At 39.7% G+C, this 15,362-nt stretch overlaps 2 protein-coding genes across 6 annotated transcripts in view; one reads left to right on the plus strand and one right to left on the minus strand.

Moving 5' to 3' along the window:
- Positions 1-775: 775 nt before the first annotated feature.
- Positions 776-7,348, plus strand: LOC120901307. Its single transcript, XM_040309132.1, has 4 exons — positions 776-1,023; positions 3,284-3,453; positions 3,517-3,830; positions 7,053-7,348. Exons 1-4 carry the CDS (start codon positions 948-950, stop codon positions 7,054-7,056), a joined length of 564 nt encoding a protein of 187 aa, XP_040165066.1. The 5' UTR covers positions 776-947; the 3' UTR covers positions 7,057-7,348.
- Positions 7,349-8,341: 993 nt separating this feature from the next.
- LOC120901305 (muscarinic acetylcholine receptor DM1) overlaps positions 8,342-15,362 on the minus strand; it is a 77,206-nt gene continuing 70,185 nt past the window's right edge. For 4 of the 5 annotated variants that reach the window (XM_040309129.1, XM_040309127.1, XM_040309128.1 and 1 more), the window contains exons 5-6: positions 15,131-15,318; positions 8,342-13,481 (exon numbers count right to left, since the gene is read on the minus strand). In XM_040309129.1, coding sequence (XP_040165063.1) covers positions 12,665-13,481; positions 15,131-15,318 — 1,005 coding nt within the window. In that variant the 3' untranslated portion in view covers positions 8,342-12,664. The remainder of the gene's footprint in view (positions 13,482-15,130; positions 15,319-15,362) is intronic. The other variant, XM_040309130.1, reaches the window with a different exon arrangement.

Consider the following 15,362-nt stretch of genomic DNA (forward strand, 5'->3'; position numbering starts at 1 on the left):
GTAGGAGGACAATTGTACCGTGTTTAAAAGAATTTATAAATAATTATCAGACAAAGCAATCAATTATACATTAAAACGTACAATTTGCTGCCAGTTTGTGTTTCAAACCGTTTGAATCTTGAAGTGATAGTCTTTCCTTCAATTACACCAAAAGAAAGCTTACAAATAGTAATACAAGCACACAAAAGTTAACCTTTCCTGTCACAAGCAATTACGTAGAAAACAACCTTCCCCAGTACAAGCGACCGGTACAGCTAGCTGCTTGATGTTAAATAATAACACTTTTTTGTACTGTTGGCAAATTTGGTTCCCTCGAATTTCTTTTATGAAACTCGCGTGAATTAACCACTAAAATCAGAAGGAAGAAAGAAAAAAACAATCGTCACCCGTAAACCTTCACGAGTTTGCACCAACGAGAGTCAAACGAGCACCACTGGTCACAAATCAAATCAAAAAATACAATCCGCACAGTGGCAAACCCACATCCCACATCCCCCAAACTATTCCCAAACTAAAAACACCCTAGAGGGACCGTAGAGCTTTTGAGGGCTAGTACCACCGCTGTAGTGTGTAGGGATGGAATGGAAGGTGAAAGGTGTAGATTTCGATTGCCCGATAATTACATGGTTACACACCCGTGAAACGTAGCCGCTCAGAACGGTACGAACCACACGACCCCAACCGACCTCAACACCACAAACGATGTACAGTTTTCGATGGACTTCTAACCAATGATCGAATCCTTGCCACGTCCAGTATAACGGTGACTGGCACGTGGATAGGACCCACGAAGAAAAATCGTTCGTAGTAATCGCGCTTGACGCGCTTTCGTGCGATGTTGCATTAGTAGCACGTGAGTGAGTGTGCGACTGACTGGGGCAGACAGGAATACACACGGTAGAATAATGAAACGATAAACGGTTACGCTCACTGAAAGGATACACACAATGGGATGTGGACCATCAAATGCAGCTGTGCCAGTAACGGGCGAAGGGGTTTCAACCATCTCTAAGCTTGTCTATCGTAAGTGAAAATTGGAGTTGCATCAATTGTGTATTGTGAGGTGTAAATTTGTGAAAACAGCAACCTTGTTGCGTACGATTAGCAAAGAAAAAGATGAGGAAACACTCCCGATTACAGCTTTTGTTGGATATCGCAAGCTCTTCATTTTAAAATGAATGTGATAAAAACGAGTTGAAATGTTGATATTTATAGTTGATAGATATGCCTAGTTTTTTTTATTTCGGACTTATTTTTTAATTGTCCTATCCTATTGATGATGGAAAGCAATAGATTGATTGAGAAATCTATTGAACTCAATCTCAAACTGGTCCGTGCAGTTTGTTTTTAAAAATCTTCATTTGACTTTCGTGGCGAGTCTCGAATTTGAATGCAACGTTTTGACACACAAGATGAATTTTTTTATACGGTCAGATGCAGAGGCAAATTTTCCTATAAGCCGACGGAGCGATCGGGGGGGAAAGGGGGGTGAGGGTCTAAAGGGAACCCCAACGTAAACCTCCACATGTTCGTTCGCTTTTATAAACGAATGATTTATTTTTTATTAATGTGCACACATGAACGGAAAACTAAATCTTTCTCAAAGTAGTACATTCTTACAAGTGAGTGTGTAGAATGTGTTGGTAACGTTTATATCAATTAAAAGTTGTAACAAACTTTGGAAACAATGTTTGACGGCCTAGACAAACCTAGACATATTTTCGCACTCTTCCATATCAGCAATAAAACCTCTCATGGCAATAAAGCAGAAGCTCCTGGGATGTTTAATTTATTTTTTTAAAAAGCTTATTCGATTGCTTTGGTCTTGATTGCAAGAACGAAAATTCTACAAATACGCAAGTACAGGATAATCATTGTCGGACACTTGGATCTAAGGTAATGTTTACATATCTGTGAAACAAAAATCACACACACTTTGTGCAGTAGTTTTCACATCTCATATACATGAGTGAGCAAACAAATGATTTGCAAAATCTTCGTTACAAATAGAAAAGTACAGTTATGAGTACTCAAAAGTACTCGTTATGGGTTCCCAACTGTACGTACTTCTTCTTCTTCTATTTGGCCTAACTTCCTACGCGGACATGCTGGCGTATACATAGGCTTTCGAGACTTAATTCATTATCACGCAGCCGGATAGTCAAAATCCTTGCTACGGGGGGACGGGTCCATTCTAGGTTTGAACCCATGGCGAGCACGTAATTGGGTCGTTCGAGTTGATGACTGTACTATGGGATTTGTACCCGTGTTCCACTGTAATTACTACCATATAAAAGTACAGAAGAAAATTAAGCCCTAACGAATTCAGGATTATGTATTTGCTATTCGTTAAACGATATTCATAAAAAAGCAAACAGTGTAATTTTTGTCGATATTGATACTTTTTGGGGACTTTTAAGGAAACTAAGGGTTTCATTTCGATCCCCCGCTTAAGGCCCCGAGATAAATAAATCCGCCTCTGATCAGATGCACAGTATCTACAGCGACCAGAGACGGCCACCTTATGTCGGATACCTTATATTTTCATTACATTTCTGATTTTGATCACTTATCGGAACATTGTCTTCACACATCGTACAGGACATTCTTTAGCTATCTTGTTGCAAAAATTTAGGCCAATAGCTTTAAACATCTTTGATGATATTTATAAAGTCCACAAAAATCTAGCAGTCTCTCCTTGCTAATGAAATGGTTCCGTAATTTCCTAAATTGGGACGATATGGTGCTTAAATTTAAAAAAAAATATTAGAAATTTATAATAAGCATTAGTTGATAGACTGTATTAGTACTACACAAATTGTATTAAATAATAGATCGCTATATAATAAAAATGGCTATGCTTGGTTTACCATTTTATATACCGGTCCAATTGTTTGCACCAGCATACGAAAATATTGTATGTATAAATTTGTTAACGTCAACATTTAACGTCAACATTTAAATCATAACGATATTTTCGTCTATATACTAATCTAAATCTAATATATAAATAGAGAAAAGTAAAATTACGATATTATTATTGTGTTGTGTTGATTCTGATTCTGAACAGAATGTACTGGCACGTGGGTTGGGAGATTGAACAGTAAACTTGAGGCCCCTAGGATACGTCACAAGCTCTAAATTTTTTGCTGACGGGAGGGGGGGGGTTGCAAATGACTCGCCAGCCAACGCCTAAGTCGGCGGGGCCCAGACGACCGCCTAGTCCGCCTACCGTTAGATTCGCCACTGTTACTATCTATCATAATCTAACATTTTTCCACAGCACGACCAGAAGCGTTTGAAATTCCCCTCGGCGATTCAGAGCATCCGGATAGTCTTATCAAAAAGCATCCACCGCGGCGTCTGAAGCGTCTCGAGGAACAGTCCAGCACGACGCCGAGCATTGAAGATTTGGAGGAAAAACTAGCGACAGCTGAAACCCGAAGACAACAGGTAATCTCTGCAAACCTTCCTTTATCTCCATCTGTTGTAAAATAATAATATGTGGCTTTTCAGTTTCTAGCGAATCGGTCCCAAAAAACTACCTTCGATAAAGGGAGCCTGGATGCGACGGAAAACGATGCTAGTACAATCCCTGAGGAGGGCGAAGATGACCGATCGGCAGATGGCGTGCACACAGCCGAACAAGATGGCGACGACTCGGGCGTGGAACGATCCGCACCGCCAGATGGTAACGGTCGCAGATCAGCATCGGAAATGGAGGACGATGAGTTCGATCCTCATCATCAGCAACAGCTGCACGATCAACGACGCCGCGGGTCGGACCTCAGCATCGGGCACCTGACCAGCATGCGGATGAAGATGAACCAGTACAGGAAAAAGTCTCACCACTACTAGACATTTGGTTTTTTATTAAACATACATTTATTAAGTTTTCAGTTTCTGTTTTCTTTAATATAGTTTCCACTTTTTTGTGTGTTCTTTTACCCTTATTTGCATTCACTTGTTTCCTCTACCCTTGTTGGTGCGATCGCTATGCCATCATTCTTTTCTTTTGCATTGTTGTTTTATACGTCTGTGTTTGTGTGTGTGTGTGTGTGTATATATATATAATTATATGGAGCTTTTTTGTCTGTATACAGCATCTTTCGTTATAGTGTTTTGTTTGTTATCCTTGCTTTATCAATCTATTTGCATAGTGTGGTCTAAGTTTGTTGACTGACAAAATGAGTTTGTGGTTTGTGTTTGAGTGCTTTTTCTGCTTCAGTTTGCCCTTCCTCCTGTACGATAATCTACATCAAGCGCTCATCCTTAGCAATGCTTTTGATGCATTTTTGCTGTATTGTGGTTATATTCCCTTTGCCTTTTGCATTGCATTCCTTTTACTCTTTACCGATGCAACCCATTGCTTCCTTTTACTACTAGAACATTTTACTGTTGTCCTTAGCTTTCCTTAGTTGTTTCATTTACTTAATAATTCATTTATATTTATTTACTTTGTATTAAATATACTTTTTGGCATACCCGTATAATACTTTTATAAAATAAACACCTTGTTAATCTAGGGTTGTTGAATGAGTTTCACTTCGGATTCTCTAGAGCATTATTAAATAATCCCATTTTTACGTGAGTGTGTGTGTTCTTTTTCTTGGGTTTTTTTTTTATCTGCAATTCTTTCTTTTCCAGTACTTTTCGTTTTCTTTAGTTCGCTGCTTTACCAATTGTTTTATCTCAATCTTGTTTTCCCATAGCTATTTTTTCATGCGTGTGTAATTAAATCTTCAGAACATTTTGCATTCATTCGTGATTCTTGTTTTTTTATGCTTTGCGTTTTTGCAATTCCATTCTTACTCATTTGTCTTTTCGTCTTAGCTGTTATCATTCTTTTTCGTCTAGTTGTATATGTTGCTGACTGCTTTTGCAACTCTTTTGTCTCACTCATCTGTTTTCATTCCCAAGTTTCAAATCTTTTCACATTTTTCTGTCACTGCTAATGGCGATCTTTCAGATTGTTAGTTAGTTCTTTCTTATCAGTTTATTACAAAAAAAAGTACACGCGTTCTCTATTGCATAGCACAGTGCTTCGTTACCACGTGTGCAGTTTCTACGTAGGAAATCGTGGGAAAAGGTTGATACAGTTTATTCGGCGGTTTTATTTTCCTCTTTTGTAGTGTGATCGTAGGAATGTGTGGTTTCTGGTACAGGTGTTTATTGCCTGGATTGTTTCCGTTTCTACAAATATTGTTCTCCAATTCCTCACCAATCTGACCATATTGAAAATGGAGTTCCAATTAAGCCAGTTCCAAAAGGTACTGGAAGAAAAACGAAGATTGAAAGGGGTGCGTTTATGAATGAGCGTAATGTAATGTGGGGATTTCTTTACAATTTGATTCTATTGTGACATTCACTTAGATAATACGATTAGTAACTATCTGCATACTTTTATTTCCTGCGGTTCTTTGTCCTACTTGTTGGTGACCATTTGTTTTATTTCACGTTGTTCTGCTTAGGCTGTCCTTTTGGGTGTAGTTTTTTTCCTTTGCTTTTTATAGCCCTGTTCATTTGTTGGAAATGTGTGATGCAAGACATTTTTGTTTGTACTCTTAACAAATCTTTCGACCAGAAACAGATTCAAAACTTGATTTTCTCGTTCTTTTGCTTTTGTTTGCTTTTTGTTTTCTTTGATTGGAACGTTTGGCTCTAGAGAAGGATTTAAGCCGGCAATAGTCGTGTGTTTAAATTCGAAAGGAAATGAAAGTTGAATATCGAGCAAGTGCAAACGTTTCATTATACAGAAAGTACACGGTAAGGGGCAGGATGAGCATTTTTATTAAATTGTGTGATAATTTTAAGAAAAATACAGAATACTTTGAGGATAAAGAGAGAAATAAAAGCTGTAAGGTAGAGAGAGGGAGAGCGAAAGACCGAGACAAGCGATGTATTAAAAAGCTGGCACGAAAATACGACGTCTTCTGAAACCTATTGGATTGCAAATTTTGCTCTCAAGCATTTTATCATTAATTGTAAGAATATATCCCTGCTATAATCACCTCCTTCCCATCCAAAGGAGTCTCAAATACAGTAGCTATTACCATTAACGCACGGTACAAATATGAAACAGTTGCGTTCAATAAAGATATACGAATATCGAAATACGAAAACATGCCCGTTTGGATAGATCTTAAATATCTGTAACACCTTGTTCATTGTTTTTCTTCTGTTTTGTTTCGTTTCTTTTGTTTAGCTATATAATCTTCACTGATTGCTTTTGTGCGAGAAAAAAAGTCAACTTTTTATCATTATCAAATGCTGTTTAACATGGTAATCTTTTTTTAAAGTACATCACATCAACTTATATATAATAATCAACATGTTATATCCTTCTTAACTGTTGCAGGACAAAATTATAAATGTATCCGTTTTTTTGTATGTGTCCGTGTTTTTTGGATGCATCATTATCGTTTGTAAGTTATTCTTGTTTAGCTTACTGTACTTGTTAAAACGTACTTTACTATGCAGAACAAATTATTTCTTATGCTTTAAGTAAACTTTTTTAAAACGGAAAACTTTCTTAAACAATACCTAACACATGCAGCGTGTTTTTTTTTTTGCGCGTTTTCACAACGAATTCACTACAAAAAAACTGATTTCTCTACGTTTAGGCCCAACATTAATCAAAAACTAAGTGGCTCTTGTACACACTTAAGACAATAACGAAAAAAGTTTTTTTTTCTGTTTTTCGTTTGTATATAATACGACTTTCACATACCATCTCGCCCTGCTTGTTTCAACTAAAATTGTTTTTCTTTTGGCTCATGAAATATGACTGTGTAAAATAGTATATGGTTCCTGTTTTGTTTGTAGTTTAATTTAACAAAATAAAATAACAGCAAACCATCCGTACCTACCTGCTGTTTATCTTGCTTTTGCTGTTTGTCTCCGTTATCTGCTAACCGGTCACCTGTTTATACCTGTTTGCTTGCTCTTACAGTCTAAGTTTGATTTGTTTGCCATATACGGACTCAAATTTCACCAGTTTCCTAGTCTCACACTACTACCAAGAATTCCTTCTTCTTTTTTTACAATTACAGATAGAAATCAGTTCGACAATGGTGCAACAATAACGTACGCCGCGGGGATAACACGAGTAACGCGCAAAAACTGTCCCATTGCACACGAAAGCAATCAAAAACTACAAAAAAAAGGTTCGAAATAATATTGCGTTCCGTTATTATTATACAATTACTGTAAAAAATATTCTACATCCTGAAACTAGTCCATTTTGGTCGTTAATAATTTTACACGTTAGTGTTTTTAATGTACATTTAAGGTAGAGGTTTAATTAAAACACATTACAAATATTCTAATAAAACCATACCATAATTCATTTCTTGCATTGAGGGTTTGCGTGAAAGTGCTGATGAATTTTCTGACTTGAGTATTTTTTATGTACTTTTTTCGCGTTCTTCTCTGCTTGTTCCTTCAAAAAGACGCGAATTAGTGTGAAAGCGATTCGAGTGATGAAATGATTTTTTTTTTCTCATTTTAGATGATTATGTTTATGAACACCGTTCTCTTTCTGTTCGTAGAAAGAAATGCCGGCACTAGCAAAACAGGAAAAACACAAAATAACTTATTCGTTAAGTTGGTTGCTTGGTCCAGCAGCAAATTTCTGGTAATGGAAAAAACCATCAAATCTCACTTCCATACCCATGCGCTACACGATCGTTAGCTAAATCTGTTAAATACACTAAAACCTTCACTCCTTTAGGTAAGTTTGTTGTAGAATTTCAGCTCCCTTTAAAATGTCCTAAATGAGACATTTTGTTCTCTCACTGTTACTTTGCTTCATCAGGGAGGATATTGTTATTTCTTTACGCTAATACACCGACAAAATACACGCACACACACACATATACATATATAATATAAATACGCGTACATACACACTTACGTACACACTTACGGACTACGTGCCTAGAGTAAGCTCCGCTTCTTGAAATGCATCAACACAGTCTCTAGCCTAACTTGCGGTACGATCTGGTGTTGATTTCTATGTGATCGTGTTGCGTTCTGCGATCGTTTTACCCACCAATCAACCTTCCTCTCATCCACCGTGCTAGCGTTTCGCTCGTGTATATATGTGCTCTGTAAAAAGAACAATCCCAAACGGTGTTTAGTACAACTGGTATAGTATTTATAAACGATATTTGTTTGATCTCACTGTTTTAGTTTATCTAGGGTGCTGCATTGTAGCGTCTCCATTGCGCTTGATTTGCTCTGTTGTGCTGCTGTTTGTTTCGTTCTCTTCTATTATGTGTTTTTTACGCTAGTGTTTTTATCATACGGGGTTTTTTGTAGTTTCGTTCATTATTTTACCTTTTGTTTTCCTTTTTTTTCTCTATCTCTCTGTGACTCTCACACACCCACTAGCATACATTCTGATTATGATTGTATGTATGAACTAGTTTGTTTTTTGTTGCAAATGTTAATGTTGTTGTACAGCTTTGTGTCTTTTCGGTATTCATTACAGTGCCCGACGAAATATAACCTACTCACGATTAACCAATGTTCATTGCACATTTCGAAATAGAACGTCCTTCAACTTCTCCCATCATTTGTGCTACATTACAAAGTTAGTCGACTTACATTAAATTTATTTATTGTCTGCTGAATAATATATAACGTTTTCGTACTCTGTGCGAAATTATGCCTTCCCTACATTGTTATCGCCTGTTTGTTCTTGTCGTTACAGTTTTTATATTAGCTTTTCCCAGTACTGAATCGTTCAATATCTTCTTTTACTTGCGGTAATGATTGTATGGTATACTGTGTGGAATATGAAATGAGGCCGAGAAGAAACGGAAAGCGTTACGAAGCGTTATGAAGCGTTAATACTATTTTGATGTGAATCTTGCAATCTTGTGTACAATGTTAATCAACAAATCGCATGAAACATTGCACACAATGCTTACAGGCAGTATGAAAATCTCCACCACGGAAAAAGGCAACAGAAAATTTAGCTGTACGATAAATCTAATAAAGGTAAAACATTTCGCCGATAGGTCACAATTTTCTGTACAAAAAATTCTACACATTAATTCCATGTGCTTAAAGTCAACATTTGGTTCGTTTTGTTTGGTTTCTTTTTTCACATATCAATTACTATCTTCTAATCCTTGAACGCGCTCGACTTCAGGCCTCTCTGATCTGTCTGGTAGCAGTGACCGTAAGTCAAAAACATCAGCTTCCTTGCAATCTCTTACAGAGTGCTACCTTCACCAACGACTCGGACCGTTCGAGGGTTCCTTTTGTTCGAGCGCGTTCGACAATGATGACGATGACGACGGCATTCCGACGCATCCCTCTTTTCCCTAATCCGTGAGCAATGTTTCAATTGTGTGTGTGGTCACCGTTTTGCAGTGGCTATATTTGCAGCGTTACCGGTACTACCGACCATCGATATAAGTTTGTCTACGCACTAGGTTTTTTTGCGACTAAATTAGCAATGTCTATGTCCGCACCTAGTGCGCTAATGAATGTTATGAGATTGGTACTATTTTTTGACGATGAAATGGTTCTACTATTTGCACACTACTATCGCTACCGTTTACATGTTTGTGGCTAATTACATTGTTTGTCGCTGTGTTGAACGGTTTGGTTTTCGTCACCTTCCTATCTGATCTACTGTGTGTGTTTTGGTATGGTTTTATCTTAAATTCTCGCTAGTACAGTTCATTCTACGCGTTGCGTGAGTGCTAGTGATTTACATACGATAAAGTTCCTGGTTTCTACCTTGCTACAATAGTGTATTTTTGCTGTCCAAAGATGTATATAGAGAGTGTTTAAACTCAACTGAACACGTTGCACGCACGATTAACTGATTAAAAATTAACCACTTCGTTAACGTACTTCGCGTATCAATTCAACGCACTCTCGCTCTCTCTATCTCTCTCTATCTTTCTCGCTCTCTCTCTCTCTCTCTCGCTCTTTCTCTCTTCCTCTTTCTCTCTCTCACACACACACTCAGTTGATTCAAACACCTATCTAACACCGTAACGTATCAGGAGGATAATAACGCAACGCCGTCCTGTGATTGTGCACCGTTTGTGCTTGTGAGAAGTAATGGTAAACTGTTTATTTGGTGCATTAGATGTTGTGGCATTCCATGCTCACGAAAGTGTATGTAAATGTTGTGTCGTTACTAACTTTATTTAGGCCGTAAAACATACAATCGCCATTTAGGATGCTTTTGTTCAAGATGATATCGATGTTCGTTTACCGTTTTAACCATTATTACTCATCAAGCTTAACTGTTACAGAGTTTGTTTTTGTTTTTTGCTTTGTTGTCGTTCAATGTACTATACTTTAACTAAGAGCTTTTGTATTTTGTTTCATCGGTGTCCTGGAATGTCCTGAAGAGCTTCACAATACGTCACACCACAACTTCCTAACTCAACACAGTTCTAACAATTTAAAAAAGACGCTATCAACTATCTCATGCGATACTTTTTGAAGTATTGTGTTACCAATTTTGATAGATTTTTATATTTGTTTTCAGTAAAAACTGCCTTTTTATGCGGCCAAAGCCAACAGCACGATCTATGCGCAAACAATTCCCTTTGATACTAAAATGTTGGTAATTACAGTTTGGTATTTTAAAAATATTTGCCTCTATAGTATTTCTTCAATGTAAGTTCAATTCGATAACAATGAAACGAATGATATTATACAAAAATCTATAAGAAATCTGCTGAACCGTGAAGATATTGTGTACCCTGTTGTCTATCCTATCACTTAAAGGGGCCAAAAACAAATGAGCACTCAACGCAAATGATCAACTTTTACACAAAAGTTTCACAAATATGTTTGTGTTGATTTAGAGCAAATGTTCTAAATTATAACACAATCATTGTGCAGAGCGCTAAAATCATTTCCCCATGGGGTGTCCCTTTTTAAATAATCGTCACCACGTGGTGCGTGTGTATGTGTCACGACTTTCCAACCTGCGTGTGCCAACATTGACATTACCAGGAAAACTTTATATGTATGCGATTACTCATATATTCAGAGATGTACATTGAGATTTAATGTAATTAACATCGGAGAAACATTCCCAAATCTCTCGCTTTATGCTTATGAGCTTTCCCAATCCTGCAGTGCGTGTGCACACATAAGCTGACACAGGCACAGCTAAGATGGTTGGTCGGTAGAATTTTTACCTTACGCTCCAGTCTTAAGTGAGACATAGTGACCAAGCGTCTCGTTCTAGCGAAAATGGCTTGGTCTGTAGTGAACTTTTCCTATTCCCCAATGGAATCTTCCGTCGCCGTAGCAGCGTACATGGAAGGATGCAAAGAGGAACCTTACCTTCTCGCCCATCATCCTCTTTCACCACAGCTGCCCACCTTGGCTCGGCTTATCCCTTTACCACGTTTTTCTTCTGTTTTGTTCATATTAACAGTAAGAGAAACAGTCAACTTGTATGCCGAGAACAGTAAAGCAAATACACTCATTAATCTTAATTAAACACGCAACAGCTACAAACACAAAGGCACCGACCGGAACGACACGCAAAGCGCACAAGATTTTGGGAAAAAGAATCGCAGTCGCACCGGGACGGGCAGGGGTTGAGGTGTGGGAAATGAGAATTATTTAGGAAAACACAGGCTAGAAACAGGAGCAAGTGAGAATTAAATTGGCTCAGCAGCAGCAAAGCCATGGAAGAGATTTCGTATCCGGTTGAAGCTTGACGCTCCTTGGGGACACAGCAGCAGCAGCAACAGCAAACGGTTTGACTTCCGTTTCGCGTAGTCTCGCTTATTAGAAATCTACACCGTGTGTCCGTCGGAAAAAGGCACCTGAAGCTGACTGATGGCCGGGGCTTAACTGTCACCGAAGGTCAAACGGGAACGCCTGGCAGGCTCGCGCTGTCACGAAAACGGAGGCATCGGAAGTCGATTGATATCCGGTCTGGGGTAAGGATGTCATGCAGAAAAAGTTACCGCTTTGTTTTCTTATGGTCGCTGAGTCCAGTTTTTGAGCAGAAATCATAGCAAAAACACATATTACATACTAAATTCCTTTCATACTTTCATTACGGTTCAATGTACGATTAGTCACTGGAAACATATTTTTTGTTTGTTTGTGCACTGGAAATCATATGCTAGATTTTAACATTTTCTTCAAGTTAATTGCAAAAGTTGTTTTAGTATTCAACTTTTTGAGAATCGATCATCGGTACCATGGAATTTTCTAGGGAAAAAAAACTTTACAATAAATAGTATGTGCTTTAGACTTCTATTTGACGTAATGTCCCACGCGGACATGCCGGCCTATACAAGATTTCAAGACTTATTCAGGACGGCCGCCGAATAGTCACACAGTTCAGCAGCCGAATTGTCACACATTCCATGTTACAAGGGTACTGTATTTTTTAGACTTGAGCCCACGACGGGCATGTTATTAAGTCGAGCAAGTTGACGACTGTATCACGGGACCACACCAGAATAAACATCAAAGAGCTCATCATTGTTTTTGGCCATTTCGACACGAACTAAACATCCCAACGCAATCATCCCAGGACACCCAACCAAAACATGACCCTGCACTAATGGAATAAATCTATCTTCAATACTCCAACACCTTCAAAATTGATTGGTGGTGATTTTTTGATTGGTAAAAACTAACCGCTTGGCACCGTTTAGTTGTAGACACCCCGCGTCATCGCTTCCCGGTTACGCGTGTGCCACTTGCAGGTAAGAATGCGCACGTACGTCCGCCGGAACGAAGCGTTGCAGAGGGCGTAGCAGACTGGGTTGATGGTCGAGTTGATGTAGCAAAGTGCGTAGAAAAAGTCCCACAGCTCTTGCGGTATACACTTGGTGCACGCGGTAAGTGGCTTCAGCAGCACCAGGATGTTGTACGGCGTCCAGGTGATGATGAAGCTCAGCAGGATGGCCGACAGCGTTTTGGCGGCCTTCGTTTCCTGGCGCTTCTCCTGGGACTTTTTCTTCTTCTTCACCTGGCGGGCGGTTTGGGCAAGGTTTGCCTGGTGCAGTTGCTGCTGCTGCTTCGACAGCGGTTTGGAGATGATCTTTGCCGAGAGCGGTAACCGGAAGTCTGTGGTTGCGGTTGATTGGCGCCGTGTCGCTACCGGTATAATGTAATCGGAATCGCGCGACGGTAGCGGACGTCTCGGTGGTACCGTCATCGACATCGGTACGTCGTCCTGTATCATCTTGATCGAGGGTGCCCGCTCGTCACCCGATCCACCCTCCGGTGGCAGTCGGATGAGGATGGTGTACACGGAGTCCTGGCTGACTGACCGCGATCCTAACCGGTTGCTGTTCGGCAGCGAGCGAGAATCCCGTGCGCCGTGCATGTCTTGCAGATGGGCCAGCGGTGGCAGAGCAGGGCGTATGGGAGTGGGCGAAATGTCCGGTATCATACTGACAACGTTACTACGGCCGCCACTGCTGGCCACATAGGGATCACGGATCACGTTCAGTGAGGTGCATCTGCAACGAAAGGACAACCGAGCGCATTAGCGACTGAATGAATGAGTGCTCGAGGTCTGCTGAACGGCAGCGTACAACAAAACATTGATTGTGAGCTTAGGGAAGGCCGCTGGAGTAGGTGTATCAGAATGGCATGAGCTGTTTCCTCCCCCCACAACGCTCACCATTCCCAACGCATCTAACTCCAGGCTCACAACCCGCAAAACACGCAGGTGAAAGTTCAAACGTTCAAACATTAACGCAACGAACTAATGAACGATGCGAGATGAATTAATGCAATGATGCGTTAGTTGTCAATGAGTTCGATGAGTTCTGTTTCCCGTAGATTTTGGTGCAGTTGACACACAGCTCTCTCTCTCACACACACACACACACACATACACTCACAAACACACAGAGCTAACATACATTCTGGTTCAATGACACGCTTTCACCCTTCACGAAGTGCACACGAGTAATCTATTAGGTGCTTCCAGTACCAAAAACACATCAATGACACAAACAAACGAGAATAACGTGACACAAGTACTAAATCATGAATACACCATCACTACTAGAGTGATGTCCAACTGGCGATGCTGCTGCAGGATATCATTGGGTGTCGTTTGATTGACAAAACGCGAAGTACGTTATGACGAAAATGCACTGAGTGGGATGATTTTTGGCGATGCGGTTATGCAGTATCGCATACTGCACCACTACGAACAACGGGTGATTGGAACGGGAAGGATGCGTACAGCGGTTGGCAGTGGGCTGGTTTAATCAAAGTACAATGGCTTATTTACTTTATCCTTTAATATAGTGGAAATGCAAATGAAATAGCTGTGGTCGAAAACAAGCGCTTAATAACTGTAAATATCAAACTTTATACAAAGCCATTTCTTATAGCTTTCGAATAGTTTCGAAATTCACTTTGACACTCTGTTTATTTTAATAACCTGAACTGTTAGTCTAAAACATTTTTTGTGTAATTAAAAAAAGCAAAAATAGTTAATTGTAAATTTATCGGTTTTCTTGAAACTTTTGTTTAGAAAACAATTGTCTATTTTTCAGCATATCTTTTCCCCTGCACTGCGTCTGCTTGCTGTTGTGAACAATGCGCTTTTTTAATTTTCCTTAGAAAGCTAAGCTTATTGGCTACTTAAGCCCAACCATTCTTTCCAAGAATCCTTCACCCGTTGTACGGCAGAAACAAACACACTGAAAACAAACCAAACACATCGAACCGGAGCAACAAAGCGTTGCCATGCGAAACCGCAACCGGGCTGAGCTATGGGTTGCCGCTCTCCATGGTCCGTAGCTCAGCGCGGTCGAGAAAAAATGCTTACGAAAACTTTAAACGGTACAATTGAAAACGGGGAAAAGAAGAATGGAGACTACATTAAGCTGGAGTAAACAGAACGAAACAGTTTCACTACATGTTTTAAGCAAAACCAAAACAAAAAGCATTCATTGTTTGTCGCTGTACGCAACGCAGGTATGAGTTGTGATTGCGATGGTAGGTGGACGGAACAACGGAATTAGCTTGCAGCAGCTTTTGCACAGCACAGCTCTAGATGGAACATTGAAACATAAAACATTCGTGTTGTTTTTATCGATTTGATAGTTTAATAGAAAAAAGAAAGGTTCGGAGACCGAGCTTCCTCTACCTGGTGACTGAGCTTGGTAGGGGAGTTTCTATGGATACAGGTGTTGCATACCCTAAGTCCGACGGTTCCTCGACGTCATACCCGTAGTCGTCGGAGTCTTCGCGCCCGGAATGCCACCACGCGATGCACCACTCTTTGATGCCGCCGAAGAAGGTGGTCGGCTTTTTCGGGACTCCGTTCATGGTGATCTGCAAAATATGGGTTTGTTGTTGATATTTTGTTTGTTTTTTTT

The sequence above is a fragment of the Anopheles arabiensis genome, chromosome 3 (assembly GCF_016920715.1).
Source record: "Anopheles arabiensis isolate DONGOLA chromosome 3, AaraD3, whole genome shotgun sequence".
NCBI lineage: Eukaryota > Metazoa > Arthropoda > Insecta > Diptera > Culicidae > Anopheles > Anopheles arabiensis.